At 52.0% G+C, this 27,425-nt stretch overlaps 1 protein-coding gene across 4 annotated transcripts; it reads left to right on the top strand.

Moving 5' to 3' along the window:
- The first annotated feature begins 210 nt into the window (after positions 1-210).
- LOC113972248 (protein DDI1 homolog 2) lies at positions 211-22,441 on the top strand. Of its 4 annotated transcripts, XM_027693107.1 has the most exons (10): positions 213-392; positions 5,003-5,132; positions 6,099-6,329; positions 8,198-8,324; positions 10,105-10,232; positions 10,766-10,894; positions 11,644-11,747; positions 12,157-12,346; positions 16,137-16,199; positions 16,293-16,407. In XM_027693107.1, the coding sequence occupies exons 1-9, from the start codon at positions 255-257 to the stop codon at positions 16,151-16,153; spliced, it is 1,194 nt and encodes a 397-aa protein (XP_027548908.1). In that variant the 5' UTR covers positions 213-254; the 3' UTR covers positions 16,154-16,199; positions 16,293-16,407. The 4 variants fall into 4 exon arrangements, with proteins under 4 accessions (XP_027548905.1, XP_027548907.1, XP_027548908.1 ...); XM_027693104.1 differs by lacking the exon at positions 16,137-16,199 and having other exon boundaries at positions 211-392; positions 16,293-22,441; XM_027693106.1 differs by lacking the exons at positions 16,137-16,199; positions 16,293-16,407 and adding an exon at positions 14,169-15,076 and having other exon boundaries at positions 212-392.
- Positions 22,442-27,425: the final 4,984 nt, after the last annotated feature.

Below are 27,425 nucleotides of genomic sequence, written 5' to 3'. Positions count from 1 at the left end.
GTGACCCCTTGGGGACACGGGGATTCCTTGGGGGCACACGGACTCGGGGCGGGCAGAGGAACCCGGGGCAGGCAGAGGGACCCGGGGGCGCTCCGGCCCCTCCCACGTGCCGGTTTGGGGAGGGGGCGGTGCCTCCCCCCGCCGGCGCTCTCCGATTGGCCGGGCGGCGCTGATTGACGTGCGGCGCCGGGCCCGGCGGGGCGGGCGCTTTGCGACGGCGGCGCTTGTCGGCGGCGGCGGCGGCGGGGACGGCCATGCTGCTCACCGTGTTCTGCCTGCGCCGCGACCGCTCCGAGATCACCTTCAGCCTCCAGGTGGACGCCGACTTCGAGCTCCAGAACTTCCGCGCCCTCTGCGAGCTGGAGTCCGGCATCCCGGCGGCCGAGAGCCAGGTCAGGGCCTGCCCCCCCCCGCGCCGCTCGGGGCGGCGGCGCCCCCGGGAGGGCCCCGGGCGGTGCCCTCGGGGTCGGGTCCGGGTGGGAGCGGCTGCGCCCCCTGCCCTGCGCAGGGGCGGGGTCCCCCCGGCTGGGAGCGGCTCCGTGCCCCCCCTTTTCCCGGGGTCGCGGTCCCCGGAGCCTCCGTCCCGCGGATCTGGAGTTTGGGGCTTGTTTGGGGCTTGTTGGGCAGGGTCGGGGTCGCTCCCCCGCCGCTCTCCTTCGCCTCTGTCGCTTTTCCCTCAAAATCCTCGTTTTGCCCCTCGGGAGGGGGCTCCGAGTGCTCGGTGACTTGGTGCCTCCGGAAAAGGCTCGGTCTGCTCCCGCTGAGCGGCTGGAAGGGGGAGAGAATAACGTGGGTTTGTTGTTTTTATTGAGGTTTCGTAGGAATTTGGTGTTTAAACGGGGCAGGATTTGGACGAGAGAAAAGGGAGTCGGAGAGTGAGGAAGGTGGTGGCCCGTGGAATCCTCAACCCCCTGAAATGTTCGGGAGCGGATCTGAAATGTTTGGAAGGGGTTTGTTTATCCCATCAAAGCCCTGTCTAATCTGGGGCCGAAAGGGCACATTGAGGCTTTTCCTCCTTTTTTTCCACACAGGTGTGGGGACCAGACGGGCGCATCCGTGTGGTTTTCCCAGCAAATATTCCCCCTCTCAGCCCAGATTCGGGGCTCACTCGCTGCCAAAACACGCGGGAGGCTGCGAGTGGGGGCGGCCCTGGGCCATCTGTCCGTCCCTCTGGGGTTTGCTCATGGTTTGGGTTCAGTCCCACTTTTGTGGCCGTTCCTCCCGGTTTTTCCTGGGCAGGGCGGGGCTGGCTCCTTTTCTTCAGGCTGGCCCTGCCTGGCAGAGTTTGTGGAGTTTACTGGTGGTGGCTTTTGCTTCCCGAGCCTTTTCCCAGTCCCCATTAACAAAGTGTTTTTCCAGCCAAGCCAAGATTAGTCAGCGCTGGAAGAGCTGCTGCAGGAGCAGCCCAGAGTTGGAGTTGTCCTCATCCAGCAGGTTCCCAATGGTGCTTGGCTTTCCCTCTGCCTTGGGCAAGCCTTGTTTCTTGGGATGGGAGGTTGGTGTTGAGGGAGAAGTGGTCTCAGAGCAGGGGGAATTTTGGAATGGGAGGTTGGTGTTGAGGGGAAACAGTCTCAGAGCAATGGTAGAAAATCCAGGTGAGGTGGATTTTCCTTTAGAGGAAGAACTCTTGATTTTGGGCAGGTACAAAGAGAGAACCTCCCCCTCACATAAAGGTTCTGTGCTCCAGCAAATCCTGTGTCCATGTCCTGGATCTGGGGACAACCCCTACGTGTGGGACTCCTCAGTGGCTTTGACATCTCCAGGCATGAACTGGAGCACAAACTCCTGCCTGTCAGCTTTGTCCCCTGTGTCACAGGGACCTGCAACTCCGGGTCTGGTTTAGGAGAACGAGGGGTCGCTTGTTTTTTGCCCGGAGTTCCCTGGTTTGAGTTGTTCCCCCCCAGCTGACCCGGGCAGGGTTCGGATGCTGCCGGCCCCAGGGGATGGGAGCAGCGCTGTGCTTTTGTAGCCACCTCTGCCTTCCTTCTGCTCCTCCATCTGCCTCTCGTGCATCATGTGCATCATCCTGCGCCGCGTCGTGCCGTGCTTTCCAGGCAGTTATTTATTGCTCCTCTCTCTGCTCTTTCTGCCCGGTGTTTGTGAGGTGTTCTGAGGATCTTTAGTGAACAGGTTGGACATCAGGAGGAATTTCTTCATGGTTGTTAAACATTGGCAGGGGCTGCCCAGGGAGGTGGTGGAGTCCCCACTCCTGGAAGTGTCCAGGGAAGGCTTGGCCGTGGCAGTCAGTGCTCTGGGCTGGGGACAAGGTGGGCATCAGGCACAGGGGGGACTCCATGGGCTGGCAGGGCTTTAGAAACGCAGATGATTCTGTGTTTCTGTGAAAGTTATAAAAATGCAAGTTATCAGTGATGCAGCTCATTGTATGGAAGGATTTTGCATTCTCAAACCACAAACAGGCAGTTTTACATCTACCAAACTCAGCTGTTTCCTGCCCTTTTCCCACAACCAAGACGGACATTGCGTTGAAGGTGTTGTGTTGGCACAAGAGAGGATGAATTTCATTGTGAGGGTCGTGCAGGGTGGAGTAAACCATTACTGTGTGTGGAAGAGGGTTAATCCCAGCCTTGCTCCCTGCTGGTTTGGAAGGTTAATTCCGGGTGCTGCCGGTGTGGGTGGAGCAGGGAGCTGTGAGGGGACTGAGGGAGGCCGAGGTCGCAGGTCGATGTGAGATAACGGAGGCGGCGCCTGTGGCTGTGGTGATAAGAGGAGCTGGGTGAGGAGAGGGGAAATAATTGGGCTTCCTATGGTCTCCTCCATGCACCAAGGCCGTGGCTTTTCAGGGGGAGGGACAGGGAGGCTCTTGGCAGAGCCATGTTCTTCTGGCAGCACCTCATTCCCTTCGTTTCTCTTTGTGCCCTCCATGTCCTGTCCTCTGCCATGCTCAGGAATGTTTGATGGGTTCTGGGTTTGGCTTGATTGCTGCCTGCTGGTGGTATCCAGCACTCCTGCTTGGGGTTCCCTGCTCCATGAGGAGGTTCTACCCTATGGATTCATCATGCACAGTGAATCCATCAGTGCCTGCCCAGGTCTCCTCCAGAAGAGCCCAGGTCCAGAGCCTGCAAAACAGCCACAAACCAGAGCATCAAGAGGCATCACAATCCAATCTGTTTTAGGAGTGGAGCAGAAGGGGTCAGGAGTGGATTAATCCGAGCTGTAATGGATGTACCACGAGTGCTGGGCGCTTAATTCATTGTCTGGGATGTGAGGCCGAATGCTCATAAATCCAATCCCAGCAAGATGACAGAGGTAAAGCCTCACTTAAACTGATTAACTCGTCTCTCCCAGAGTGTCTGCGCAGGGAATCTGCCATTCCAGATTTGGGTGTGCAGCTGGGATTTATGACACACTCGCTGTGGCTGCGGCAGCGCCGACCCCGGCCGGTAACGTGAGAGCTGTGCCGGGGCTCTGCCAGCGCGGGCTGACCTTGGTTATCCGGTGCTGCCCTGTGGGGTAGGGACCGTGCACCTCAATATCGCTGCCCCCGGCCCGGGGGGCTCCGGGAGGGACCCAGGCTGGGTGGTACCTGCAGGGTGGTGTCAGTGAGAAGGTAGGGGAAGCTTATGCTCATTTCCACCGCGTGTGTTCCCCTAGTTCTGCTGCCTCTGGCTGCTGTCCTACAGGGTTCTGGTTATTGGTGCTCCTCCTGCCTTGCCCTGCTTTGGCACCGCTGCTGGCAGTGGGTCTCTGCTGCTCGAATGTCAGTGAGAGTCTGTGTAAGATCTTGGCGTTGCTGGAGTGAAGCAATGGAAGGCTGTAGTCTAGACCTTAGGACACGTAGTAGTTGGGTTTTTGGGAGCGTGTTGGCTCTGCTCCCTGCGATAGCATCAGGGCTGTGGCCACGCCGGGGCTGAGAAAGCTTCTCCCATGCGGCTCAGCCAGTCTCGACCTGTGGTGAACGTGTTCTTGCTGAACTGGCCTTTTCCAGCCCCAAAGAGACGCAGTTTGGCTACACAAGATGGTAAACATGAAATTGGATCGTGGTCCCGAGGGGTTTAGGCCGAGTTCTCTGGTGCTCCTTGCTCTGGACTCCTGCCAGGGGCAGGATCGGTCGGACCAATCCACCTGATCTCGCTGTGCTCCAGAGAATGCACAGAAACCTCTGCCTTGGCTGATACCATTTCTGGGAATATTTGTTCCCATAAAGCCCAGCTTTATTTTACTTTTCCTACTTCCCTGTGATTCAGGGCCTCTGTAGGTATTACAGGTCTATTGTTAATGGAAATGGTCCTATGGGGATTATTCACCTTTATCTCAGTGTTTTTGTGTTTAATGTGCAGACTCTTCATTAAGTCAGGTTATCAAAATAGAAATGGATGTGACTTTGTGTTTGATAGTCACAAGAAGCTCATTCCCACCATGGACTGATGGCAGTCTGAGCGGAGCCTTTGGGTGCTCCAAGTGTGGATAGAGTTACGTCACTGGAGTGAACTGGAAAGCACTGAGCTAATGACTGAGGTCCCTGTAGAACTGGTTATTCTGGGGAGCTGTGTCGTGGGAAGAGGGAGAGATCATAGATGCTGGGCTGGCTCATCCATGGATGTGCCCAGATCGGTGCTGCCGGCACGCCCAGGGTCAGTGGGTGCTGTCTTGGGGGCAAGTCACGCTGCAGAAAACATCCCTGACTTGTGTAACCGCAGAGGTTGGAGTTTGGAAACGTGGGCAGACAGTCCTGGTCAAGGCTTGCTTTCCCTTAATGATCTTGGCCTCTAATCAGGGCAGACTGGCCCTTCTTTGACGTGCTGGGTCTCGGCAAGTCCAGCCCTGCGCTGTCCAACCATGGACGTGTTGAGGCCCTGCCGTGCCCGAGGGGTGTTGGCCGGGCCTGTGAGAGCATCACACCTTCCCTTCTGAAGCTTGACACGGGTCTGGAGGATTTGCTGGAGCGCTTTTTTCCCTACAGAAAAGTAACATCTTGCCATGTTTTTGGTTTCCATCCGCTCTGTGGTGCTGGTGGCTCTCCTGGCGCTCCCCCCTCGCGCAGATCGTTTATGCGGAGCGGCCGCTGACCGACAACAACAGGTCCTTGGCCTCCTATGGCTTGAAGGACGGGGACGTGGTGATCCTGCGCCAGAAGGAGACGGTGGAGCCTCGGCCTTCCATCCGCTTCCCAGGTGAGGAAGGCTCCGGGCCAGCTGCTGCTCCGAGCCTGCAGAGGTTCCTCGGGATTTATCCAGCTCCTGACAGTGTCTGACACCCCACTGGGCGAGGGAGGGAAGGTGACTGGGATGAGGCACAGGGGCTTTTATATTAGCTAAAGGGCTTCCAATTTAATGTTTGTTTTGTCCTGAGGAAGCCAGTGCCATTTTACTGTTGTTTTGGGGAAATATGGAGGCAGCCAGGAGGGTTCAGAACAGTTTTGGTGAAGGTGTGTGAGTTTTCCTACGAGCACTGGTTCCCTTCCCGCTGGGTGTGATGGCACAGCCCTGTCAGACCCAAGAACAGCGCCCGTGGATGTGTCCTAAACCTGTCCTGTGGCAAATTCCCTGAGAAGCCCCATCTTACCAAACCCAGTGGCACAATCGTGTGTACACGTGAAAGGCTCCTCTGGGAATGTCTTGAGTGGAGCCCTGCACCTCTGTCCTGCCTTCCACAGCCATTCCTAGCAAATCCCAGTCATAAAATATCCCTGAAAAAGGTGCCACTGGCTGAGAAGGGCGTGGGAGCATTGCTGAGGTCCTGGTCCTGCCTCAGCTGGAGGATGGGTACCTGCAATGCAGGTCTGCAGGAATGGTACTACTTTTTTTTTCCCCCTGCTTTTTTTTAACCCGAGAGACTCTGAAGTGCCTCGGAGCCACTGGGTTTAGCCCTGCGGTCCCTCCGTGAGGGATTCACATCTGTGAAGCTGGGAATAACCAGTCAGCAAGTGCATTTCAGGGGATTAAAAATGGGGCAGACAGACGAGCCCAGTTACATAAACGCGCCGTCGTTCCTAACCCAGTAACCCGGGGCCGTGGCTGCGCTTCCGACTCAACTGCTGCTCACGGGATCCGCCCTAATGCAGCATTAAGGGCAGCTCATCCTTCCCGTGGTTTCCCAGCGGGTTGTACCCACGACACCTGTGGTGTTCCTCCCTCCAGGTCTGCCCAGGATAGACTTCAGCAGCATCGCCGTGCCCGGGACATCCTCGCAGCAGCACCAGCCCCCGGCACAGCGGCCTCGCCCGTCGCCCCCGGATGCGCCGGCGTTCCCGCAGGGCCTGGACAACCCGGCACTGCTGCGGGAGATGCTGCTGGCCAACCCCCACGAGCTGTCCCTGCTCAAGGAGCGCAACCCGCCCCTGGCCGAGGCCTTGCTGAGCGGGGACCTCGGTGAGTCGGGCTCGGAGCTGTTGGAGGGCTGATCAGGGGTGTTTAACGAGCTCATGGAGGCTGTGGGTGAAAGGTGCCTTTGGGAGCACTCGAGGCAGAGCTCCTTTCTTTCTGGGTGTATTTCTCCTGCTTGGCTTCTTTAATATCCTCTGTCCCCTACTCAGAAATACCAGATGCGCAGATAAGTCAGGTGTCTGTGAACATGGGTGACTCAGCTCCCGATTTTTTCACTAAGACACTCCCAAATGCACATTTTCCAATAAAGGTGGTGTGTTTGCTGCATGCCAGAGCCTGCTGGGACTCAGCAGGGAGCAGCACGCTCCAAAACCAGCTCTGTCCGTAGTTATTGGCTGCTGTGGAAGCGAGCCTCAGAAAGGGAGAGGAAAAGGAACACACAAATAGTGTCTCTCAGGAGCTTTTTCAATAACAATAATCATAAATGTTTAAGTTTCTGTTAATCTTGGAAGTGTCCGTGTGTTTTGGGCACAGTTGAAGCCTTGTACCATGCCCTTCACTTTCTCTGCAGCTGAGTAGCTGATGTGGGTCCCTCGTTCTTCCTGTAATGAAAGCTTTGAACTCTGGTGTCCTTTTGGTATGACAAGAGCAGAATTTTGGGCATGCAGATGTGCTTCTAAACCTCTGCAGGATGTTTAGTTGGGAAATAAATCCTGTTGAGTTTGGAGAAATGAGTGAAGAGAAGGAGCTTTTAGCAGGAGACTTCTCCCACTTTCAGTGTTACATCTGAGTGATCTCCCTCTGTTAAGGGAAGCCAGAAAGAAACTTCTGTGGATATTGTCAGCCTACTTAATTTTTAATTCTGGCTTTAGTTCATATTCAGAGTTAAAACCACGTTCTTTGCATTCTTAGGCTTCTTCACACTTCTTGCTGGGAGTCTCTCCCATCACCTTGAGCAGAGGTGCTGCTCTTGGCACAGGAAACCAGAGGTTAAGCCCAAGATGCTCAAAAGTGGCTCCTCTGCTGCTCTGCCTGGTCTGTGCACCTCAAACTTGGACCCAGATGTCCATTTTCAGTCCCAAACGGCTGCACTGGGCTCTCAGGAGGAAGTGGTTTGGTCTGGTTATGCCCTTGTCCTGCTGCACAGGTGCTCCTCTCGGTGTTTGGGCACAGATCCAGTTCAGCTCGGCTCTGATTCCCAAATATCCACATGGATCCGTGCCCTGTGGCTGTGCTGGATGAAGGCACCTGCTGTACAGAAGCCTAATTTCAAAAATCCAAATTGCAAAACGTACCAAACGACCTCCCTGAGCACGTAACAGCCCTTGAGGCAGAGCTGCTTCCTGGGAACTGCATCCCTGGAAGCAAACCCACAACCCTCCTTGTGTACAGACCTCCATGGACTGCCACGTCCTTCTTGATCCCATCCAAGTAGTGAAAAATAGCCAGAAACTGTCCAAAAAATGGGGATCTAAAAGCTGTGGTTTTAAAATGTGCATCTAGACTTAGTGTCCAGCCTTGGTTCCAGTGGTAGGCATTCATCTTTATGGATTATAATCTCTGGCTTTGGTTTCCCTGGGTTTAAAGGAATTTTTGCTGTTAGTCTTTGTGAGTTTTTCATTTTTTTTCCTTATAAAAATGTATGTGCCAGGAAATTGAGTTTGATTGGGCAGGGTTTGGATAGGGACACAAGGATAACGAGCTCTGTCCAGTTGCTTTTCATCTCAGCAGGTTCCCAAATTTGCCCCCAATCCTTTGAGGTCCATCCGTGCTGCCCTCAGAGGAAGCTTTTTTCTGTGTGCTGCCGAGTCTGCCCCTCAGCTGGCATCAAAGGAAGCGTTTGCTGTGCCAGAATTTGATTTGCAAGAGTAATTTCCAGTAAAAAGCATTTCTATATCTGTTTGTTCCCACAGAAAAATTCACGAGGGTGTTGCTGGAGCAACAGCAGGACCGAGCCCGGCGGGAGCAGGAGAGGATCCGACTCTATTCTGCTGACCCCTTTGATCTCGAGGCACAGGCCAAGATAGAAGAAGACATAAGGTAATAAACCAAAGTGCCTTGCAGGCTTCGGGGATCTTCCCTGGGGAAAACACTGCTCTGTGCTGCCATCCATGGTGGCTTTTCCTTGGAGGAGGCAGAATCTAAACACACTCCTTGTATCAGGACACGTTTGCTTGCAGGGCGATGCTCCAGGCCACCTTGGCACGCGGGAAGGTTGGGATTTGGGATGTGTAGGTGCACCCCATCCCTGAAGTGTGTCCAGCTGAGCACAGAATGTTCTTCCCTGTGAGGGTGGGCAGGCCCTGGCACAGGTTGCCCAGAGAAGCTGTGGCTGCCCCATCCCTGGAAGTGTCCAAGGCCAGGTTGGACAGGGCTTGGAGCAGCCTGGGCTGGTGGAAGGTGTCCCTGCCCATGGCAGGGGGTGGAATGGTCTCTAAGGTCTCTTCCCACCCAAACCATTCCATGGCTCCATGATATGAGGTGGCACCACCTCTGTCCATGTGTGTGATGTCCTGGAGCTGCCTGTGCTGGTCCAGTCTGAAACTGGAGCACTTGTGGAAGGCACATCTGCTCTTGAGAGGTGGAACCTGGGGTGTCTCAGCTGTGTTCTGAGCAGAGGGCTGGGCCAGTGTTGGTCTCTGGGCTGAGCTCAGCACAGCAACGCGGCGTCACTTCTCCCAGCTGCCCTGGAGGTTTGGTTTCACATCCTGCTAATTCTTCTGTGTCTCTGGCTAATTCCAGACTCCACCATCACCACTGTCGGAGCAATGTTCTGCAGAAACACATTCTGCTCATCAGCTCCCTCCCTCTTGCTGCCTGCCAAATGTAATTGCTTTGGGCTGAGGCTTGATTTCTTCAACTGAGTGATAAATCCTTGAGTCAGGACATGGCTGGTGGTTTCCCCCCTGCCCCGATAACCAAGTGTCTGTCTGGTACAGACTCATCCTTGGTAAGAACAAAATTCAGTGGTGATAAGAGTTGTTGGTGTTGGATAAACGCTCAGCAATGCAGAAACCAGACATTTGTAGATAGTGAAACATTGCTTGGAGGCACAGGAACGCCTCCCTTCTCTGTAGATGAGGGACAGATAAAGGGGATGTGCCCAAGGCTGTGCAGCTGTTTGGGAACACTTTGGGCTGAGCAGTCCCCAGATTTCACAGCCTGCCTAGTGAAAAATGAAATGGCATCAAAATAGGAGCCCTTTTCCCTTTTTTTGGAGATGCAGTCAGTGTGGATAGCCATCACTTCCAAGATTATCCTGGGGGCCATGAGGGGCTTCTGGAAGAGCATTTCTTCTGTCGGCCTGAATTTGCACCAAGGGCTTGTGCTCATGGTGACATTTTCGCTGTGGTTTTGCTCACCTCCCTCCCTTCCTATGCCTGGAAAAGGAAGGATACCAGGGAAACGGGAGGATTTTAATGTTCAGCTGCTGTGTGGGATTCCAGGGATGTAGCTCCTGGCAACATCTCCCTGTGCCCTCGGCGTGACTAACGGATACACGGGTTTTTTACTCAAGACTCCTCCGGGTTAATGCTGTGGCAGCAGGTTCCCGTGGCCAACACAAGGTCATCAGGAGCTGCAGTGTGAGTTAGGCAGGGGCTGGAAGGAGCAGTGGCTGCTGGGGAGCAGCTTGGCATCTCTGGAATACACCGACATCATTCCTAGCAATCCCTCAGCTCCAGGGTCTGTGTTTACTAACGAAGCCGTGGTTTAAATGTGTGTTTGTAAGGTGGGATTTCCAGCTCTGTCTGTGGGTCAGAGGGATGTAACAAGGCCTGGCTGGTAGAAATTCTGATTTTTCTCTCCCCATGAAATTCAGGCAACAAAACATTGAAGAGAACATGACGATAGCGATGGAAGAGGCGCCTGAGAGCTTCGGGCAGGTGGTGATGCTCTACATCAACTGCAAAGTCAACGGGCACCCCGTGAAAGCCTTTGTGGACTCAGGTGAATGACCCCATTTTCATCTTTCTCCACACTCTCCCTCACTGAGGGTGACAGTAAACGTCCCCGTAGTTTTCCCCAGAAATCCCATAATAAAGCACTACACGACAAGATGTTGAAGCACCTTATTAAACCCTGAGCACAGCCTGGGCGTTGTTTAAGGGCAGCAGAGCAAATTGTTGAGAGAAGCAGCATGTGAACACCCCTTTCAGGGCTCCTGGGAGACTTTCTGGGGCTCCCATTCCTGGAAGGTCACTGCTGTGTGTGTGTCTTATCTCATTTTGCAGACAGGGGGATTTCACATGCCTTTAACGTGGTGGTTCCCATCCACAGCCCCAAAGGGGAAGTTCTTGGGGTTGTTCCATCTCTGCAGTAACAGTCAGTGCTGATATGTGTGTGGGCAGCCAGGTCAGCACAGTGGGATTCCCAGGAAGCCTTTATGCCCTGGGGCTGCCACAGAGTGCCAGATCTTGAGCTCTTCCAGGAGAGAATTTTAATTTGTGATGGGGATTTAGTAGGAATTCTGTTGCTGGCAGGTGCCCAGATGACCATCATGAGCCAAGCCTGTGCTGAGAGGTGCAACATCATGAGGCTGGTGGATCGGCGGTGGGCTGGCATCGCCAAGGGCGTGGGGACACAGAAAATCATTGGCAGAGTGCACTTAGGTAAGTGCTGGCATTTCTGGGGCAGCTTTAGCAGGGGTTTGACTGCATTTCCCACAGTCTTGGCACTGAGGAGTGTCTGGTTGGGTGCTGTAACTCCCACAGAGTAAAATCAAAGTGCATCTGCAACGTTTTTGTTTGTCTCGGGCACAGAACTCTGTTTTCTGTCTCATTTAATGCTTATTTTAGTGGAATTACCATAACACTTGGAGGTGAGGGAGTCCCCAGCTCCTGCAGGTGTAGAGAACACGTTCTCTGGGGGCAAAACCTGAGGTGAACGTGGAACACCAAGGCCTTTCCTGTTTGGGGTGGGAGTGTTGGGCAGGGAGAGCTGCTCAGGAAGGGCTCCAGCACAGTGCAGTGTGTGCTGTTCCTTCGGGAAGAGGAGCCTCTCTGTGCTCTTGTGCAGCTTTTCTGGATGGAGAAGATTGTCCTTATTACTGAAAAATCAATTCTGTTCACTGTTGTTGCTGCTTAGGCTTGTGTTCTAATGAGCTACTCACAGCCCCTTGAGTTTGGAGGGTCAGAGAAGCAGGACTTGAGGCTCCTGAGCATGTCAGCTTTTAAAATAATTAACTTGGGACTGTGACAGGCCTGGCAGTCCCTGGGGCTTGCACAGGGCTGACTTTCTGTGACCAGAGCAGTACGTCAGAGCTCTGGTTTCAGATGTGCCCAGACCTTCCCCAGCAGGTGGAAGAGCAGAAAGCAGATTTGTTGTGCTGTAGTGGTAACTCCTCTCCCTTGTGTTTCAGCTCAGGTGCAGATTGAAGGGGATTTCCTGGCGTGCTCCTTCTCCATCCTGGAAGAGCAGCCCATGGACATGCTCTTAGGACTGGATATGCTTAAGAGGCATCAGGTATCAAAATCTCTTCTGAAACAGTTACTGGCTCTTCCAGGTTAAGTGCAAAGTGCAACATAAGTGCCTCGTCTGTCAATTCAGTAGGGTTTTCCTGGAGAGAGTTGATGCTGGGATATCTTCTATCCTGGAAGCACGTACACTACATCCATCGTGGACAGCTCCAGGGTGCCTGGCTGCTGCCTGAAGCTTTTTGCTCTAATCAAAGATGCTCAAAGCTTTATAACTGAATTATTTATTGCAAATCGAGTCAGACAGGACCCTTTGCTTCGAGCTGATGCTCCCGGCCCGGCGTTACCTGCTGGGAGCTGTTCCCATTGGAGTCGGGTTGTCTCACCTTGTTTCTCCCCTGTCTCCGGGACCTGACTGGCTCTCCCTCAGGCCCCTGACGTGTGGCTCTCTTCCACAGTGCTCCATCGATCTCAAGAAGAACGTTCTGGTGATCGGCACGACGGGCTCTCAGACCACGTTCCTGCCGGAGGGGGAGCTCCCGGAGTGTGCCCGGCTGGCCTACGGCGCCGGGCGCGAGGACGTGCGGCCCGAGGAGATCGCGGACCAGGAGCTGGCAGAAGCAATACAGAAATCCGTGGAGGAAGCAGGTACCAGGAGGAGCCCAGCTGAAGTGGGAGCCTGCATGTTGTTTTGCTGAGTGTCGGGATGTCTGTGAGCAGTTCCCCTTCCAGCTCTGGGGAGCAGCATCAAAGGGTGCAGAGAAGGGGCTGTGTTCTTGCTCCAAGTGCATTTCTCTCTTCCTTTCTGGACAGCAAAACCTGCATGAAGGCACTTGAGGGGGGTTGCTGTTCAATTGGTGCTTTCCCTGCAGCTTCCCACCTGCCCTGGTTTCCTGGTCCTTGAGGTGTGGACATGAATGGTTGTCTGTGACACCCGGTCAGTGGTGTCACCTTGTAGTGCCTGGCAGGGCTGTGGCTCAGCTGTGGTTTTTCAGCAGCCTCGTGTAAGCACAGCTTTGGGGAGGCTTCCCAAATCCTGCTCCTAACGGCTGCACCATGGAAAAATAGAGCAGCTGTGGCAGTGACAAAAGTTCATGGCAATTTTTAGAAACAGCACTATTGCAGCATTTTTCCCTGGAATGGTGCTCGTGCCCTCGGAGGGGGAATTGCTTCTTGTGGTTGCTCTAAATTTCAAAAGCTGAATTCACATCCCGATGTGCATCCTCAGCCTTAAATGTGATCTGCAAAGAGAACTCTCCCGTAGTTCTGTTCCTGGTGCCCCTGGAATCCAAATGGTGCACAGATGCAGTGCCTGGGCTAGGGAAGATTTCGGTGGCTGCAAAATTTAGTGAAGTAATTTTATTTTCAGCCAAAAGAGCTGAAAGCTGAGCTATGAGCCAAACGGTCTGAAACTCACATTTTCTGTTCAACTCCTCCCTTAATTCAGCTTTTGGCTAAAAGAAGAATTCATTATTTTTTCCCTGCTGTTACAGGGAAGTTGTGAATACCTCAGGGTGTATTTCTTAGGCTTTTCCAAAACTTTTAAAGGTAACATTTTATATCCAAGTGTTTTATAGAGACCTTTGAGTCTTCCTGCTCATTTTCCCTCTGGAAGCACAGAGTAAATTCTACTTTCTACACACATGTAGAACTCTTTGCTGGGTCAGGTTTAAGCTGATAATGTTGATTTCAACATTTTTTATTGCTCATTTTTTAAGACTCTAGCATGCTCATATTTAAGATTGAAGTGAGATAACAAGATTTAACCATATATTAAATTTATTTTTGTTTATTATATATTAATATTTATATATATTTAACTATATTTAAATATTAATATTTAACCATATTTGTCCTTCCAATCAGGTTTTGATGGCTCTAAAACTCGGGCTTAGTACCTTGGGCTCGTGTCTCTTTCCCATAACCTGGCAGGTGTAAATATTAGTTCTTTTCCTGTTAAAACCTGGAGCCTGATGGAGCCTGAGTTGGTTTTTGGAATATATCTCCACTTTGGATGAGACATTATAGTTGGTTGGGTTAGTTCTCTGCTGAAAGGGTCGAATAACAAGCGACCCTCAGCTCAAACTTATGAGTTTTTACAATAAAAACATTTTAGTCGAGTGTTTGAAAAAGAGAAGTGCCTGAAATTACTTAAATCCGAGCTGCTTATGTACCTCATACAGTTCTAAGGACCACGTGGCTTTGTTCAGGCTAATCAGCACTCGACCACTTTCCGTTGATGCTGAGCCCTAGAGGAATGTAAAAGATTTATGGGAATAGGAAATGCATGTTGTGTGTTCACTTCATGCTCACAGAACACCAAAACACAGGACTAAGGGGGGTCGTGTTCAGATTGACTGTGACAGTCCTGACACAGGACCAGCCTCTGGCCCACAGGCATTTGTTGGCTGTATCCTAAAATGTCAGCAAATTCCCTCTCTCTCTCTTCCAAAACTTGAGTTGCTGCTAGGTGGTACCAGGAAAACCAAGAAAGGAAAGAACAGGAAACGGAAGAAGGAGAGAAAGAGAACAAGATGAAGCACCACAGAAGCTCAGCTCGCCCCAAGATGTGTGTTCTTTCCTAAGAGCTGGAATTTTTGCTGCCTTCCAGGAGATGGTACAACACAAATGGCTGCGTGCACCTGGAGGCTATTAAAGTGCTCGTTTTGAATGCACCTGGATTATCCCTGAGCTTTATTTAATCCCTGAAGCCCACTTAAGGGAGCCTCATGACTTCTGTCAGCTGACCTGCTGGTGGTTCAGACCTGCAGAAGGCAGCTGAGGTGGTGGTGGAGCCCTGGTGTAGTTCACTGGGATCCGGATCCTCCACATCCTCATTTATCTCTGAGGGCTTCATGCTCTCTTGTGCCAGTTTCCCATCACTGGAAAACTCGGTGATCATGGGGGATTCCCAGACCTGGCAGCAAAACTGGAGCTGTTTGAGGAGGAAGTAAGGAAGTGTAGCCAGGCAGGTCACCCCATATGCAGCTTTTCATCCAGGCAGCCTCAGTCCAAGTTGCTGCCACCACACACAACTCAGGCTGTTCCTGATTTAAATTCCTGAGAGGAATTTATCCCTGATGGTGCACTTTGTGGGGAAGAGTTTGTTCCTGGTATTAGCTGGATTGATATCCCTGATGGGGCTGGGATTCAGCTCCTGTAGATGCCCCAGGAGGAGGATGACACAGAGCAGTGCTTGGCAGAAAACCAGCTCCTGCTGCTGCCTAAATGCACCTCCCCAGCGGGTTTGATCAGACCCTCATTAATGATCCAACGGGTCAAAGGACAGTTCTGCTTCCTCCCTAAAGGGTTGGTTTGGGAACAGAGAGTGAGAACGTAATCCTTCCACATACAAACAGAAAGGATCCCTCTGGTTTTCATCCATATCCATATCCTGTGTCACAAGCCTTTTCCCTTAGGAAAGATGAGCAGTGCATCAATCCAAGGGGTGGTATCATGGCACGTACTGCACCAGTTTTAGTTAACAGGGAATAAAAGAACAAGAGGCTGAGGAGAGAAAGGCAGATTCCATGCTGTGGAATTTAAAGGGAATCCTGGCTGTAGGTGTGGGCATGGTGAGCTGTGCCCCAGTACTCCTGTAGAAAGGGAAAGACTTCAGGAAAACCAGTGTTTAAGACCACTGAATTTGGGAAGGGAAAGGGAGCTCATGCAGCACAAAATGTGGATGTGTGACCTGGGAGGAGCAGGGCTGTGATGGCAGGACTGATCTGACCGCAGAGGTCAGGTGAGTGATTTAACGAGAGTGCTGATACCTCAGCTAGATTAGACTGTCAGCAAGATAAGGTCACTTCTTTAACCTCTCCTGATAACCAGAGCAGTGTTTGGTGCTACTGGTAGACGTCTGCAATTCATCCAGTCTCATGGGGAGAAGGAAGCAGCGAGCTGGGCTTGGCTTCTGCCTGTTTCTCATTTGCTTTGCTCTTCCCAGCCTTGTCAGCAGCTCCTTTGGGGGATTCTTTCCCCCTTGGATCTGGACCCTTTTGCAGCAGGCTGGTGTTGGCTCGCCTTCTCTTGCCTGTGATGGCACTGCTGGGAGCACGACCCAAGAATGGTGTAGCCATCTCAATTCTCATATCCCTGAAACATGTCTCCTGAATATCTCCAGCCAGAGGGAAAACAGACCAGTAGACGCATGCCCTGTGCTGTGTGTGGTTTACCAAGTGTGTAGCATCACCCACGGACCGCTCTGCAGCACAGACAGTACAGAGCAACCTTTAAATTGTTCTTTGGCAGAGTTATCATGACTTGATGTACCGAATTTCCCAGGCAGAATCCTTCTGGGAGGCAGGAGCTCCTGCAGCCTCCGCGCTGTCACGCCGGACGGTCAGGAGGGGAGCTGAGCAGGGCTGTGACTGTGCATGGTGTGTGCTCTGAATGCTAACACGAGTTTGGTGTGTTTGTTTCCTAATCCAAACAGAACGTCGGAAGCCTTGATGCATGTAGTGTGTGTTTACTGCAGCTGGAGTGGGCCACAGACCAGGTATTTACAGCCACCCATTCTGGTTTGCTCTGCCGCGGTGCAAACGGTGGTTCTGCCGTGTCCTGACTGCTCCTGTCCTTCTGTCTTCTCCAGAGAATAGTGACAAAGAAACTACCTCACTGGAAATGCCCTCATTACCAGCTTCTGATGGGTTTCAAAATCCAGTCCAGTCTTCAGGACTAAATTCCAAGATCTGTAATCCCACAAATCAATTACTTGATCGTTCTGTCTCTGCCCCTGCTTCAATTTGCTCATCCGAATCCAGCCTCGCAGAGCCCATTGATCCCAGAGCCGTCAAGACTTTTGACTCTTCACCTGAACGCCAGATAACCCCGGAAAAAGAGCATCCTCTGGTGTTAGAGCATCTTTCCAATAGCTCTTCCTTGGCAAATAACCCATCTCCCCACACCAGGGAGGGAACCTGCTCCAATCCAGCTTGCCTTTCACAGAAGACACTCAAAGAAACATTTATTGCTGACATTTTAAAGGAATGTAATGCTAAAGGACAAGATCATGGTCAGGAACATCCTCTGGAAGTGACAAAAGACAATTTGACCGACACTGCTGCCAAGCACAGGCAGGATGAAGATGTCTGTCTGCCTTCGGAGCAGGAGCAAGAGCATGAGCTTTCCATAGACCATCGGACGTGCAAAGAGCCAGAAAAGGAACATCTGGAGGAACAAACTGAGACAACTGACCCAGAACCTCCTTGCCATGTTGGTGGGGTTGAAAAACCTGTTGTGGCAGAAGCCAACCAGCCAGAAGATCCTCCCCAGGAAACAAGAGATAGACTGGAGAGAGCAGGTCTTTCCTGTGCAAAAGGGATTATCCAGCTGTCAGCCTCCTGTGTGCACATGGAAGCCTCCATGGAAGTAGATGTAGTTGAGCAGGATGCAGCTGAAGTGCGGAGCTCAGCGAGAGAGCAGAAGCAGCAGACCGAGGACAGACGTGTATCTGACCTGAGCTCGGACGCCTTTTCCATGGAGGTGGAGTTGCTGAAGTCTCCGTCCTCCTCGAGGGCTCTGCTTCCCACCAGTGATGTCCTGCAGTCTAAAAGCACTGGGGAAATTCCTGCAGAGTTGTCTAATTTGATGGCTGAAGTCAGCTCTTCCCCCTCCAGCATCCACGAGCTGAACACAGCTCCAGGAGGACCTTCAGAAGAGCCATATTTCCCTCTGGCATCAGCCTTGAAAGAGCTTCACAAACTCTTGGTTATCAGTCGGAAAGGGGAATGTAAGATCCTCACCTCGGAAGAAGTCTCCCAGCTGGAAATGGTTCGCAGAGAGCCAGCAGCAGTTGAGAAGGGGCTTCCTGAAGGTGAGCAGAAAGGCTCGGATCCAGCAAGCCAGGAACAGAGCTGTTCCTGCCCCGAGGTGAGGTCTGAGGGGAGCCAGCCCTGTGATTCCAGCAGAGAGCACGTCAGCACCGGGCCCATCGGTCAAGGTCAGCCTGCGCTCGGGGAGGGGGCTCTAGGAAGGCAGAAGGGTCCAGGTAAGAGCCATTTGGTCCTGGAGAGTTCTGCAGCCACACCTGGGCAGCAGCAGAGCCTGGAGCAGGGGGAGGCTTTGGCAGAAGCTTCTCGGAGTCCAGCTAGTCCGACTTTGGAGCAAAACACACCCGTTTCCTCCACGCCTGCTTTGGGTGAAGGTGCACCTCAGGATACACGGGGCCTGTTCTCGGGAGCACCTGGGAGAAGCAGCAGTGCTGCTCCTGAGGGTGGGTGTGAGGAGCCACCACTGAACCCCCCAACTGCCTGCACCGGACTGGCCGCGGGTGCCGCTCCAGCCCCTGCTTTCCCTGCGGCTGATGTCGACCGGATCCTCGGTGCTGGTTTCACCCCGCGGGAGGCTCTCGAGGCCTTGGAACAAGCGGATGGAAACGCAGATCTTGCTCTTCTCATTTTGCTGGCCAAGAGTATCGTCGTTCCCACGTAACGGGGAGCTGGCTGGGGGGTCTTCTACAGGATGTATCTCAATTACGCACCACAATGGATGAGCAGAATGTTGAGCCAGATTTTTTTAATTATTTGCAGCCAAAGTAACTTGTCTCTTCTGTTTTACTTATTAGATTTGGCCTTTGAGAAGAAAGAAAACATCCTAGCATTGTGTGGACAGGATAACTTTTAATTCTTCGTACTGGATTAAAATGACTGGGTTATTTAAATGTACAATTTTAGAATAAGCTCCAGTGCTACGAATAAAAAGCAGAAGCCATTGCGCTCACTGCCCTGTCTGGAGCAAAGTGGGTTGTGACAGGAATTGGCCATGGGATGGGAGGTGCACGTGGAGTCCACACGGACTCTGGATTTGTTGTAGCTCTTTGTAACCCAAAATCCAGCTGTTGAAACTATCCCGGCAGCGACTAAAGATGTGTAGATGCCCACAGACAAAAAGGCTTTGTTAGAGGAGCGAGGGGTGTGGGGTTTTTGGGGAGTGTGTTTTTGTGTGTGCACGGGGAAGGCTGATGCTTATTTTTGCCAAACCCTTTTAAGCTGGTTAGATTTAGAGTTGGACTTGGTGATCCTTGTGGATCCCTTCCAACCCAGAATATTCTGTGATGCTCTTGGGCCAGTGTGTTCCAGTTTACAACGTGGGGATAGAAGAAGGGAAGGGATAGAATTTGGTGCTACCAAAACTTTAGAGACATTTTAACTTATTTGAAGATGCATTGGTATTAATTGCAGGGGACAGGGGGAGGGAAAAGGAGTATTTGACATTTTTTTCTAGCCTTGCCCACATCTCATTTCCCCCATGCAGAAAGAACAAGCTCAACCACTTAAAGGCAAAACCTTAACGACGAATTTGTTTAACAAACCAACTGTGTGTTATGGCTCCAAATCCTCCTCTGCCCGGGGAGGAATGAACTTCATCTCGGTGGCTGCATTCCCTGTGCTCTGAGAGGGGCTGTGATTGGAAGAAGGATCTGCTTTGCACTGGTTTGTCTGCATGTTTGGGGATGATCAGCCTCTGAGCTGGGGGGTGCTGATCTCACACCTCTTCAAGAGCGAGGGCTCCCCAGTAGGGTTCATGAAACAAATGCACTGACGTGGCTTCTGTGCTACAACCGTCGTGGCCTTCTGGGACACCCCTGGGGAGTCCCTGTGTGGTGAGGCCTCGCCGAGGCTGTGCTGTAGGAAGCCCTTTCCAGATGCTTTTTTTGGGGGGATGAACTCCTTTGCGATGCTCTGCAAAGCCCCAAAACTCTGTTGGGGCTGGGGAAGGAGAAGGAAAGTGTGGCTGAAACCAAATTTTAAGTAGGAACTTTGATTTAGTCCCACTTGCAAATCTCAGAAGTGGCTTTGTGTCAGGTGTTCATCTTGAACTTGCTGCACTGAGCTGAACGTGGAGTGATGGCTCAGCAGCACCAGACACGTGTTTTTGTTTGTGGCTTCCATGTGGTGTTGTCATTGTCTCAGGCCTGTGTCCCGGTGTTTCGTGTTCCCTGTTGCTTTAGCAGGTTTCCTACATGTGTGCTGGGCTGTTTTCATGCAGGTGGCATTTAAAACCAACACAGATTTGGTTTCATCTGTCACCTCGCAAGAGTTTCTGCTGTCAGTGAGCGCTGGTGTCAGATTCGTCTCAGACACGTGGGCAGCCAGGAGATCCTTTACAGTAACGAAGAGCCTTAAGGCATTCCACTGTCAAAGGGAGCTTTTCCATGAGCTGGGGCAGTCCCAGCCAGGCCTGGAGCTCCCAGACAGGTCTGGCTTATATCCCTCTGCTTGTGATGCTGGCAGCGGGTGTTGCTCCGTGTGGGAAGCAGTGCTTGGCTGTCTGGGAACCCCCTGCCTGAGCAGCATCCAGTGATTCACTTGGGGCTCTGCTCAAAATGAGTTCCTGAGGCCAGGCTGCAGCTTTCTCGTCTTCACCGTGTGAGTGGTGCAGTTCCCCCTGCTGAAGGTTTGGTTTAATATTCTTGCAGTGAGCACCTCAAATCAGCAAAAGCCCCTCTGTGAAGGGCAGCACCTGGCCTGGTACAGGAGTAGTGTCATCAGGTCTCTAGAAGCCTTAGGAAATAGAATATATTAGACCTGTTCCCATCTGCATCTGGTTCACTATCAGAAGCAGCAGCAACGAGGCTCCAGCTCCCAGATCCAGAGTGACTTCAGACAGCCGAATCTGCTCCTGGTTTGTGCCCTGGGGCTGGGTGAGGTGGTAACGCAGGTACCAGGTGCAGGTCGGCCCTCTTGGATGCAGGAGAGCTGAACCTGCACCCTTAATCTGCAGGTGGATCTACTGCCAGCTGCCTGGAGCATCAGATGTTGGCTGCTCAATGTTAGCTCCTCATGTTAGCTCCTCAGTGTTAGCCCCTTGCGCTCACCCTTTCTGTTTGAGGAGCTGCTGCTCTGCCCCGGGCTGGGGACAGGCTCTGGTTTCACGGCCACGGCGACTTAGGCTGCGCATACGGAATTTACGCTGTAAAAGCTTTAGAGCATCAGCCAGTCTGCTTCAATGCTCAGTTTTACTACTCCTTGTCAAATACAAGTTTTGAAACCCGCCCTCCTGCCAAAGCTGTATGGAAGCATTTATCCATAGCGCTAGAATTCCCTGGGTAACTCTCTCCCAACTGCTAGAAACAAACCCTGACCCCCAACTGATAAATACTTGTAAAACTTTTATCAAGTAGGTCCAAGCCTGGTGATTTGAATCTCTTCATTTCCGAGCCTTGCTTTGAGTGAATGGCTACGTGCTGCTGAATTAGTGAATAAGTTTTTTAGGAGCGAGATTTAGGAGAAAATTGGGGCAGTGGTGAGTATTTAAGGTTAAAATAAAATGTAATAGAACGTGTGTTTAGCGAACGCTGTCTAAAAGTTGTCCTTGTTTCAATGTGTGTCCTCTCTGCTGCGTGCACACACACATCCTCTGCTCAGCCTCCAGCAATGCCTTCGCTGGTCCCTGTGCTGACCTGGCTCACAGAGTGGGAATATTTCTATGGAAGGAGAGATGGCAGAGCGCTACAGCTTGTTGGCTACAGCAGGGGATAAAGGTACCACCAGAAGCTGTTCAGGTTTCCAAAGAGCTGTGTATCCTGGCCTAAAATCAGACCTTGCTCTCTTCTCTTCCCCCTCATCATCAATCACTGCTCCAGTGTCCTAATGTCACATCAGCAAAGGGACTTCACCGTGAAATTCCTGCTCTAGAGAGTAAAGCAACGCTCAGAAGCTGCTTCGTGAAGCTGCCAGTGCCTGTGAGACCCGGGTGGGTCTGTAGAGATTGTTTCTGGGTGTTCCCTGGAGCCACTGTTGGTTTCGGATGTATTATGTTCCTTAAAGATACGGAAGCAATGGCCTTGGCCTCTTGCTGAGCACGTGTTTCTCTACACTAGGCCGCAGGTGAGCACAGAGGGATGTTTAGTGAAATCCCAAAATCTGGAAGTTTCTGGGCACAGGTGACTGACAAGAGGAGGGATTATTCCTGTGATGGTCCCTGGCATGTTTTCTTGCTGCTGGACAGAGCTGAGCTGTGCTGTTACCCTGACAATCTGCCTCGTTGCTGCATCTGTTTGACTTTATTCATGGGCACTTGGTTTTCAGGACTGTTAATCTTGTACCTTCTCTGTGTTCCTCTCTTCCTGTCTTTGTCTCTCCCTCTTGCCATCCTCTCCTCAAAAGTAGCAATATTTAAGTGTACTTGCTGAATGCTAACTTCAGTTTTCTCTAAGATGCTATGCCATTGACAAAAGGAGAAGCAGATCCTAGAGGTTTCTTCACCAGACTTGGATTTCTTGCCAAACAGCTCCCCAGAACTTTAACAGGAATTCAAAGAGGAGAAATCCAGAGGTATTTTCGCCTGCCTCTCTCGGAAGTCAGCTTGGGAAACGGGGTCAGTTTCGTGTACATCATTCCCCTCTGAAGTGTTCAAGAGATTTCTTCCTGCACTGTGTAGATGAGGCTTGGTCTGTGATCCAAATGTCCTTTGGGTCACGCTTTGATGCTTTTTAGCTTCAGAGTTTTACAGACTCACTTAGGGAACTTGAGGGAATCAATACTCAGGAATCCTAAAGCTGGTTGTGTTTGTGTTGTTGACTCTCGTGGGCTGAACACGCTGCGGCCTCGCAGGCGGCTGAAGGGAGGAGAGTGGGTGTGTCACCAGTGGGATGTGGTTCTGCCCAAAGTAATACACACTTGATTCTTTTTTTGATTTATTTTTTTTTTAATATCGGGGGACTGTTTATCAACGAAATTGATGTGTAAAGAAAATTTGATATTTAAAAAAATGAATAAACACTTTATCATAATGTTGCTTGGTTGGTCTGTCTGTATTTCTGAGGTCAGCAGCTCTGCACTCAGATCCTTCTGTGCCTTTTTTGCCAAAGCCCGTGGATTTTCCTTAATATAAATGTCATTTTAAACGTAACAAGTAGAAATCTGTGGGTAAAATTATTCCAGTTGGCAGGGCCTGAGAACAGGCATGAGAAATTCCTGTATTCCCCTTCTTTGAGGATGGGCTGATGGGTCCTTCAGGCAGGACTTGGAAGTGGAAGAGCATGAGAATAAACACAAAATGTAGCACTTGGACATAGCTCTGTCTGATGGAAAAATGAATAAGGCACTCCTTGTCTCCTACCTAAATACCTCATTTCCAGCCTGATTAGGAGATGGTTTTCTTTTCCTGGAGCTGGAATTTAATTTCTTGGGTCATTAAAAAAATTGGCATTTCTATCCCTGGAAAGCTCATGACAGTTTTAGTTAGAAATCACTTTTTTGAAGTCCCATTCTCTTAGTGTGAGAGAACAGGTTTTGGAAGGGAGGAGTAGAGGATATTCCTCCTCTGAAACTTGGGGCGCAGTGACAAACCCCAAGATGCAGCATTTATCTCATGGAGCAGCAATTCCCTCTTCAGATCTGGGAAAACTTGCACTTTTCCTTGGGACAGCACTGAGGTTTTGACTGTCTTAAGTCCTCACTATCAAAAGCTATCAGTGTTGGTACCAGATGAGAGACACAGACACGATGGGTTATGAATCAGTTGCTGTGACAAATTTGGCAGTAGTTTCCTAATGTTCAGAGCTCTGCACGTGCTGCTGTCAGTGTTAGACCCAAGTGAGGTCATTAGTGTTGTGAGGTCATTAATTAGGAGGCAAAACTACATTTTGAATCCTGTTCTCAGGGTGGGAAAGGGTTTGATGTGAGGGCTGCTACAGCCCCATCATACATTGACCAAAGCGTTCGCTGTGATTTTTTCTGCTGGGAGATGATTTAAGGACTAAATGCCCTGGTTCAAAACTGTTTTGAGCACTTGGGCCTTGTTTTTTCTGCTTGAGGAAGATGGTTTTATTTTGGTAACATATAAAAGTGAAAATTAACCACAGTTATGGTTGTGTTCACGTTTGGGATTGTCCCAGTCTGAATTGGGAATGAAAGCTGAAGGAGGGTAGGGGTAGGTTGGCCTCCCCCTCCCTGGAAGTGTCCAAGGCCAGGTTGGACAGGGCTTGGAGCCACCTGGGCTAGTGGAGGGTGTCCCTGCCCATGGCAGGGGGTGGAAGGAGATCTTTAAGGTCCCTTCCAACACAAACCAGTCCAGGATTCTGTGAATTTGGGTACTGGCACTCTGAAATCTGCAGCCTTTATACAACTGAGAGAGGGTCACACCCTATGCAATAAATGTAAAGGTGCTCCAGGTTGGTGTGTTTTCCTTGGTTATTTTTTGTGGGCCTTTAGGAGTAGAGGTCTCCCCTAAAAACTCCCCACAGAGGTCTGAAGTTTAAAAATAACAGCTGAGAGTTTTCTGAGCAGTCACGTGGGCGCTGAGGCTGCGCTAAGAGCAGAATGCAGAGAGGTGAGGTGAGGGTTGCAACAATCGACTTCCTGCACCGGAACACTCAGGGAATGCTCAGCAGAAGGAACGTGACCCGAGCCATTGCTCAGGAATTCTGCAGTGCCTCCCGACAGCCCTGCCCGGCCTCTCTGCAGTCCCATGGTCTGAGCACATGCCTGGTGTGCCTTTGCCAAGGGAACCACTTTTTGGGCACGTTTGTCACCAGAATGGGATTTGGGAAATCCTGCTGGCCAGCCTGGCTTTTGATTCACTGTGGTCTTACATGGATTATCTGCTCTGCCTCATTCCCTGGGGGCATGCTGGGGGTGCAGGGACCCCTTGGAAGTGTAACCACTCCACTATGACATAATTACCTCTGACAACCACGTGTACTAATTACAGGGTGCTGTCATGATTGCCAACAAAGCACTGAGTCACAAGGATGTGAGTGTTGGTGATTGAAATCCCTCACAACAGCCACTGCCAAAGGAGTGGCTGTTTCCCAGTCCCTTTGTTAACAAATGGAAATGGGACGAGGTTTAAAATCAAACCACTTGTTCCTGGCTGTGGAAATGGAGGTGTGTTCGCTTATAAGCCAACGGTTTCTTCTGTGTTTTTTTCCTAATACTAATTTTTTTCCTGCCTGGATCACTGGCAGCATTATTGAAGTGCCCTATAACTGCACTGCATTAGGTAGTATCTTAGGAGCATCTTGCATGTAACACACCTTGCTCAGGAGGTGACAGCCTTCTGTCCTTCCTCACTCTCTGTCCGTCACAACTGCCCAGTGGCTCCTCTCCCTTTGGATCACGTTATTCATGCCAACTTTGGGCTGCAAATAATAAGCAAAGAGTTAAAAACCTCTTGGGAAGAGAGTGGGAAGCAGCCCAAGGTGTGGAGGGAGTGGGATGGAGCCTCCCAAGCTTGTCTAAGGAGAATGGCAGCTGTCTAATGCTGGGAGCGAGGAATTTTCCATGTAAATCCCTAATTGTGTGGTGGGTGCTTTAAGGGATTACAACCAACTCGTTTTACTGGGAGTAAAATGCTTGGGGCATTCAAAGCATCCAGGAAAGCTGCAGGAGACCAGGAAGTCTGCCCTATCATAGAATCCCAGAATGGTTTGGGTTGGAAGGGACCTCAAAGATCATCTCCTTCCAACCCCCATGGGGGTTTGGATGCTGCACCTGGTGCCTCTGGAGCAATGAGGAATGCAAATGGATGCACATGCCTGCTGGTGTTGCTCGTTTTCCTTACACTTCATGCTTTAAATCCTAAAATTCACCAGCAAAGAATAAAACAGTGCGTGGGATCTGTTGGGCTGCTTTAAAAGGAGCTGACTTTAGTCTCTCCAGTGACTTGTTGGGGATCAGGCTTGGATGCTTCATGCTCAGGACTGCTGTGGAGTAGTTGTGTGGGGGTTTTAGAGGGGTCCTTTCCCTCAAATTCCCCCCCGGTTCAGCAGGAGAGAGTCACCTTCCTCCTCAGGTGCTGAGACAAGCTCTTATCCTTCAGATCTCACTTAAAATGTTTCTTCTTTTCTAGGGGCTGGTGGGGAGCTGGAAAAATAAAGAGTTTTCTGCTTTGGCTCACTTCTAACCCAAGCACTAAAGAGCTGCACTCTCTTCCCTTCCCTGGGAGTTTCTCCCATGGTTTCCAAAGCTGTTAAACTGGCTGGGCTGTTCCTGCAGGGAAAGAGCAGGTTTGGCCTGGTGTGGTTTCTTTATCCAAGTCCTTGCTCAGCCCTTTCCTTCCCTGCCAGCAGGTTATTTACAGAGGAAGGGGTGGGAATGACAGGGAATGTGCTCCTGGGGAGCTGCTGGCTTTTCCTTTTTTAATTGCTTTTACTTTCAGTTCCATTTTCAGTTCCAGGGTCGGGTGCAGGCACTAACCCAGCCCCGAGTCACAACTCTTCACCTCAATCTCAGGAGGAGAGTTTATTATTATTTTTATTTCTTTAACCCCCCTCCATCAAGCCTTTGCACCAGCTCCTGGTTCTGTCCTGTGATGGCAAGTAGGACTTGTATCTGAGTTCTTTAGGAGCTTTTCCCAGCGATGGAGGTTTGGGGTGAAGCAACACTTAATGTGGCCCATTTTTGGATCCATGGTGCCACCCAGCACACGGACCCCAACAAAGAGCTAGATCCCCTATTTCAAGTTGCTGGAGGGGGACTGGAGGAAGCACTGCTGAAGCCCACAATGGTGGGGTGCCATGTGGACTCCCCATTTTTCCCTCACCACGGAATATCTCCCTTTCCTTTGAGGCCAGCACCCCAAAGCCAGAGGCTGGGCGGTTGGTGGCCACCTCACCTGGTGTCCCCAAACCCACTGTGTGTCCACTCAGCAGGACCCAACACCGCTGTCCCCTCCTGTTCCCTCAGGTGACCGTGAGGGACCCAACACCATCTCCCCTCACCCCCCTCACATCCCTCCTTGCTGTGAGGGACCCAATGCCATCTTTTCTTGTGTCTTCTCACTGGGTCATGAGGGTCCCAAATGCCATCTCCCCTCACTGAGGTCAAGGCCATGATGGACTCAAAGCCATCCCCCCTCATGTCCCCTCACTGTCCCCAATGCCATCTCCCGTAATGTCCCCTCACTGAGCCTGGGGCTGTGTGGGACTTTGTGCCATCTCCCTTCATGCCCTCATTGTCTCCAACACCACCTCCTCCCATGTCCCCTCAAAGAGCCCAGGGCCATGAGGGACCCAGTCCTATCTCCCCTCACATTCCCCCTCACTGTCCCCAACGCCATCTCCCCTCGTGTCCCTTCACTGTCCCCAACACCATCTCCCCTCGTGTCCCATCAGTGGCTCACGAGAGAGCCAACACCATCTCTCCTCACGTCCCCTCACTGTCCCCAGTGCCATCTCCCTCAACATGCCCGCACTCATCTCCTCTCACCTCTCCAATGTCATCTCCTCTCATGTCCTTGTTGCTGGCTCAGGAGGGACTCAGTGCCATCTCCCGTCACATTCCCCCTCACATCCCATCACCGTCTCCAGCGCCATCTCCCCTCGTCCCCCCCAATCCCCTCCGTGGCTCATGAGGGACTCAGGGCCGTCTCCCTCACGGGGTCACGAGGGTCCCACCGCCCTTGCCCCTCCACCCCCTCGCCCCTGAGGGGCCCCGCGGGCGCCATTTGGGTCGGGCAAGGGCTGGGCCGGGCTCGACTCGGCTCGGCTTCTCTAAGCTAGGCCGGGCTAGGCTGGGTTCGGCTCCGCTCGGCCGGGCCGGGCTCGGCTGGGCCGGTCCCGTGTCGCCGGCGGGGCGGTCCCGCCGCCGGCCCGGGGGCGGCAGCGCCGCTCGCTCCCTCCGTCCCTCCCTCCCCGTGACCTCAGTTCCCGGCGGAGCGGCGGCGGCTCCGCGCTCGGCTCCGCTCCGCTGCCGCGGGGCCCGCTCGCACCCGCGCCCGGCCATGGCGCGCTGAGCGCCGCGGAGCCGCCAGCCCGGGGCCGGCCGGGGCAGCCGGC

This window comes from Neopelma chrysocephalum, unplaced genomic scaffold (assembly GCF_003984885.1).
Source record: "Neopelma chrysocephalum unplaced genomic scaffold, ASM398488v2 Primary Assembly neopelma1_90, whole genome shotgun sequence".
In the NCBI taxonomy this organism is placed as follows: domain Eukaryota; kingdom Metazoa; phylum Chordata; class Aves; order Passeriformes; family Pipridae; genus Neopelma; species Neopelma chrysocephalum.
This window is presented reverse-complemented; position numbering and strand designations above follow the sequence as displayed.